At 39.9% G+C, this 6,357-nt stretch overlaps 1 protein-coding gene across 1 annotated transcript in view; it reads right to left on the bottom strand.

The window, feature by feature from the left end:
- alx3 (ALX homeobox 3) overlaps positions 1–6,075 on the bottom strand; it is a 20,928-nt gene extending 14,853 nt beyond the window's left edge. Inside the window, 1 exon segment of the mRNA XM_024137569.2 lies at positions 5,633–6,075. Coding sequence (XP_023993337.1) covers positions 5,633–5,996 — 364 coding nt within the window. The 5' untranslated portion in view covers positions 5,997–6,075.
- Between the last annotated feature and the right edge of the window lie 282 nt (positions 6,076–6,357).

Here is a 6,357-nt window from a genome sequence, read left to right on the forward strand (position 1 = left end):
CCTTTGTTCATATTTCCATGAAAGCTGTACACCACCAGGGTACAAAGATTGCCTTAGGGTCATTTTTGACCAGGCAGTTATAAAAATCATTGACACACCACAAAAACCACAAAGACACACACACACACACACACACACAATTAGAAATTGAGATTGTGTGCTACTGATTGAACTGAGACAAAACTAAAACGTTCTTGTGCACGTGCAGCATCTCCCCTCCACGACCCCTCCACGACCCCTCCACGACCCCACACATGACTCAAGTTCACAGACAAAATAAAAACAATTTCAGACAAAATAAGAACAATTTTAGACAAAATAAAATGTCTGGAAAGCATTGTTAACTAATTGGGAATGCAGTCAGAGGCTATAAAGGTGCTGCAGATGACAGTCTCCCCCCAGTTCTCTCTAAAGGCTGAAGCCACGAGTGCACGTTTCAGTCCCCCCAGTTCTCTCTAAAGGCTGAAGCCATGAGTGCACGTTTCAGTGCCCAACAGGTCGTAGATCTGATGTTTTTCAGATGTCTAGGAGGAACAAGAGAACAATGATTTAGAAGAGGAGGAGGTGTCTGAAGAAGAAGATTCACCATGGTTCGCAACAAGGAGGAGAGAGGCCTTCTCATCAAMGTTTGCCTTCACCACCACCACCACTCTAGTTTCTTACCTCCCAAAGAGGAACAAGAATGTGGTCCTCCTGARCACACTGCACAAAACGGCTGAGATCAGTGATCGTGAGGACAGGAAGCCAGCCATCATCCTGGAYTAYAACCACAACAATGGAGGCGTGGACAACCTGTACAAGGKGATTGGAACTTACAGCTGCAGGAGGATGACTGCCCGCTGGCCCCTGGTCATCTTCCATAACATCATTGATGTGTCCTCATACAATGCCTTCGTGATATGGAAGAAGATCAACCCTACCTGGATGCCTGATAAGCGGAACAAGAGGAGGGTGTTCCTGTAGCAGCTGGGAAAGGCACTTGTAATTCCTCATTGTACAGTATATAACAATATATCGCTATGTTGCCAAAAAAGTTACAGACTATTATTGTTTCCCTTCAATAAAATGCATTCAAAACTACTTTCTGCACATTTCTGCTACTTTCTTAGGCTATACAAGTGCTCTCTTGCAACAACAAAAAAAGGATGTTTACATCTATGCAGTAACTTTAGCAATAACAATAATAATAATAATAATAATAATGTGTTGTAATAAAAAGGAGTGGTGTCCAGTGATTAAATGCAGTCTTTCTGCATTGTGAAGAGGGAAAAAAAATCAGATATTCACAAAGTTTCTTCATGCAAAATAGATGTGGGGTTAAAAATTCAATTAAGCTGCTTTATTTTAGTGAAGGCGGGTCATTTTTTACCTTTAGGACAAGGGGAGTATACAGAATGTTAAGACTACACAAGGGGTAATTGACAGCCACGCTGGCTGGGTAACAGTGGGTTAACTGCCTTGCTCAGGGGCAGAACCACAGATTTTTTACCATGTCATCTCGGGGATTCGATTCAGCAAACTTTTTGGATTATTGGCACAATGCTCTAATCACTAGGCTACCTGCCATGTCTGTCTGTGGTGTCTGGTGGTGTCTGTGTGTGTCTGTGTTGGTGTGTGTGTGTGTCTGTGTGTGTGTCTGTTGTGTGTGTGTGTGTGTGTCTGTGTGTGTGTCTGTGTGTGTGTGTGTGTGTCGTGTGTGTCTGTGGTGTGTGTGTCTGTGTGTGTGTGTCTGTGTGTGTTCTGTGTCTGTGTCTGTGTTGGTCTGTGTTGTGTGTGGTGTGTGTGTGTGTGTGTGTTGTGTGTGTGTGTGTGTGTGTGTTGTGTGTGGTGTGTAAGCATGTACGTGTAAGTGTGTGTTGGTTGTTAAGCGTGTACGTGTAGTGTGTGTGTGTATAAAAAGTATTAATTCAAGACCACAGACAAAACCTATGGAACTAGAAAATTATCAATTTTAAATCAGACCATGGTATTATCTAGAGGAAGATAACTGCAGAGATGGAGTATCTCTATCACACGGTTGTCTTTGGCAATAACATGAATCAGACTGTTGTATGTTATTCTGCACACACAGATATCACTGTCCTTATCAGAACTCACATCCCTTAATAAAGGCAACTTTAGAGGATAGATTACAAACGTCAATAAATAATACTGAAGAACCACGTCATTTCCTAAGACTCGAGTTCACGGGATATTAAGTTTAGTAAAGTGTTTCAAACGTAGAACGCTGTGTTGGTGCATGCCTCAAGCCGAAGAATATTATCTTTATCTTTAAATTAATCTAGTTCTTTAAGTTTATTATTATTTAGAGAATGTTCTGAATGTGGTTAAATATGATAGATATTATTGCACCCGAAAAAAATTACGATGTAAAAAAAAGAAAAAAGGACAGGGTCTTCCAGAGGCAATATTTGCAAATAGGGCCTGTTGCATAAAACACATATTGAGCATCTAATTAGGAAATGTGTAACTTTTTTTGCGCTTCAGAAACAAAACAGAATTTTTTAATAAGAAACCTTCTTAATTTAAAATGAACTCAAGTTGTATTTTGTTTTTGTTTGTTTCGTTTATTACTGTATTTTGTGGAGGATGCATATGATTGGTGTGTTTATAAAATGTGTATGGCACGGTAAAGAGTTAGATGCACTATTGTAAAGTGGTTGTTCCACTGGATATCATAAGGTGAATGCACCAACTTGTAAGTCGCTCTGGATAAGAGCGTCTGCTAAATGACTTAAATGTAAATGTAAATGCACGGTGGAAGCTCCCGCCACCGACGCCGTAATCACGCACCTAGACGGCTCAGGCTAAAATAATGACGTTTTTTGATGTCGTTGCACATTAATTTGAGTCGGTCTAGCCAATTTCGGTGGGCTGGCTATTATTTTGTAGTCGTCTAGGCCTATAATATTCCAGGGCTTTAAATTCGTGTTTTAACATCTTATTCACATTTTATTTTCTAGTATTTCGAAAGGGCAACATTGGGGATATTAGGTTCACCGAAACTACTAAGTTCTGAAGAGGAGCTCGCAAGGAACAAAATAACAGGCCTAATTCAAGATGTTCAACCTTACGAAGGCATAGCAGCATTCAGAGCGTCGTCTCCCAGAGCCTTCGTAGCGTTAAGATACATCATAGTTCGAACCATTTTACGATGTATCTTTAGTAGCCGAGCTGTTTCCCAGAACCTTAGTTAGTAACGTTGCTGTTAAAAATCTTCACACATCTACGAGTGATTCAGACCACTCATAGAACATCCAAAGTGCACCATTAGATGTTTTAGGCCCTTCCGCATCACTTTATTCACAGACATCCCGGCTAGTAACGCGAGCGGAGTGGTCAGTGTGTTAGGGTTAAGTTTAGACAATATTCCGAAATCTTAAGGTTAGGCATTAACTCTGAGTTCAGGTAAATTCAGGTAAGGGCTAAGGTTTGGGATAGGCTTAAAAAAAACATCCCAAAAACCACTTTCTATCGCCTGATTCGAAAGTGTAACATTTGGAATCAAAGGCAGATGCTTGAAGGTAACAGCGCTCATTGTTGCCTCCCGATGTCCTCAGACATGGATGACCGTTGAATATGGACTTGTATCACGGGTGACCTGTCCTGGCTGTGTTTAGGCTGGGTATCTGTCTGACTTTGACGGCTGATAACTTCAGAGCGAAGTGGACTACAAATACAAAGTTGCCAAATCATTTGCAATTGTTACCAACAAGTGAAAGATAAAACAAAGCTTCAAGCGAAAACCGTGATGACTGCATTAAAAGGTAAATAGGCTAGGCCTAAATGGGCCGATATATTTCAATCATATTGAAATCATATTGAGCTTTATTTTGCCACTAGGCTACTTACGGTCTGTTATTTTTTTCCTCAATATGTTTCATGATGTGTGACAACATGTGTCCAATCTGTGATTTAGTGCATTATTAGCGGGTAAACATAATACGCCACCTCAATAGTTGCAGCCATAGGTGGTAATATCTCTCTAAGAGCTAATCGGTCGTCAGTATTGTGGAATAATTCCAATGTTAAGGTAAGATTTGAATGGAGAAAGCTGATCCGACAACAGCGTGGCTATTCTTTCGATCCTATCAATAGGCCTACTAACCACACGACACATGGTCTTAACGATGCACTTAGCGAAGGTACTCTCTACTTGTTTGTTTGGGACACACTTAATAAAAGGTTGTCTCGTAAATAATGATGCAACTGGTACGATCATCGTAATGCTTAAGTTACATCGCAACTGGGAAACGAGGCCCAGATCTACAAAGTCATTCCGTTATTTTTGAGGGATTTCTTCAGCCGGGGCCTGCTGTGTGGACTAATAAACATCAGTCCTTTGATGGTCTTTTGGAACGTTATCCTAAATTGATAGAAAACAAGCTAAATAATTAGGTGAACAATTAAAAACAGACATTTGGTTAAAAGGAATCACGATCATTAGATGGTACATAATGTTTCAGGGGCTTAGTAAATATTACCCCCCCCCCCCCCAAAATGTAGGATTTTCACATAAAAACGTAGGTTCCTGGTTTTACTTCAATATTTGAATGTGTTCAAAAAACATGACATTCTAAAATGTAAATTCAATTTAATGTAGTGTTTAATTTACAAATTTTTTTTCATGACATTTACTCTCAATTTAAGAATTTGCCGTGTAGCTCGATTTTGTGTGTAATACAATTTTTTGTTGTTGTTACTTTTATTATACTCTTAAACCACATTATATGCAGGTTTGAGGAAAGAAAATCATATTTATATAGCAGTATTAAGCAGTTTGTTGTGCTATGAGGTGTAATGATTCATAATAAACGGATATCAAAATCTTCGGACAAATTTACGTTAAAAAATGAGATGACCCATTCCCACTATAAACAAGGTCATGCGCATAACCATCTTACTACGCTTGCCGTTCCACCTCCACTTCTGTGTTCAGCAATGCGTGATAAAGTGTGTTAAAATGGCAACAACAACAAAAAAAATCAACATTAAGACATGATCACTGAAAGTAACTGATCAAAAAGACGAAGTAGATCTAACGAATAATAACAGTTTGGGAATTGATACACTTCTGATGGAAGTACGCCATTTTTTTTTGACGCTGGGCTTTAATTGATTAGTGTTTGTGAAACAGCAAAAGTGAAGTGTATTATACATCAGAATACCTCATGTTGGAAATACTCAAAAAGCTGATGTAAATAGTTACGTCATTTAAAAGAAGAAGATAGAACTAGCACAATATTGTTTACAGTGTTAACACGTTTTTATCCAAGGCCTTGAAAAATATGCATAGGCTATGTGTAGCGCCAAAGAAACGCTGAAAATATATTTATCCACAGGTCAACAAAATAGGTGAAAATGTAATTTTGAAACAATTTGAAACACATTTTGGTCTCAATTATCTTTGCATAACATTGCATAATGTTTGACAAGTCAAATAGTTTCCACACGCAATAAGACATTACTCAGTTAGGCCTATACCATTTAGGTAAATACATCATTAGTATAATTATTGTGTGTATTATTATTGCATTTCCTCCTATTTTCGTAGAGAGGCTATAACTTTTTCACAGTTAGCCTCACACTGATGGCCGTGATTTTGATTTTTTAAAATAAAATCTCCACTTACCCTCGGAGTTGTTTTCATAGAACGAGCCCTTCCCGCTTATTGATAAACCATTTTGATCCTGATTAATATTTTCCATATATTTGCTATGTTTGTTGGGCGAGGCGCGAGGGTTCGTGGGAGCTGCCCCGTGCGTAAAGTTCGCGGGTGCGCCGTCATTAAACCGTCCCATGGAGCTCGAGCTGTAGAAGTCACCCTGACCCCGGAGACTCAGACGGTGCGCGAGAGGAAGGTGTGCGTTTTTCTGAAATTCGTCGCAGGGAACAAACGAACCAGAGGAACTATGCTGCTCCAAACCCGGTGAGTTCTCTGTTGGTGTCCGGTTTGGCTGCGAAGAGAAAGACAAACAACTATCCGTCTCCATCATGAGGTTGGTCCAGAACGCACTTTAACGACTACCGGTTACAGTGAAAGCAAGGCGCCTGTGCGAGCCCGAGAGAGTGGGTTTTTTCTTCTTCTCTTCATTTCAAATGGGTGGGATTTAGGAGATCAGGAACAAAGACCCGTGAAACAGGGAGGACCAGGCCGGACAGCGGGCTGATAGGCCTATGATCCGCCAAGAATTCAATCACGTGTGGTTCCTGTCGCTACAATTAACCATCGAACTCCTCTTTCATTTTGTTGCAAAAAATAAACATATTACAAATCGGRGCAGGGACAGAGAGAGCATTTTACGCAATTTTACGCAAGGCAAATTACGCACAGATCCAGGCCTTTTGTTATGTTCA

This window comes from Salvelinus sp. IW2-2015, unplaced genomic scaffold, assembly GCF_002910315.2.
Source record: "Salvelinus sp. IW2-2015 unplaced genomic scaffold, ASM291031v2 Un_scaffold1238, whole genome shotgun sequence".
Lineage (NCBI taxonomy): Eukaryota > Metazoa > Chordata > Actinopteri > Salmoniformes > Salmonidae > Salvelinus > Salvelinus sp. IW2-2015.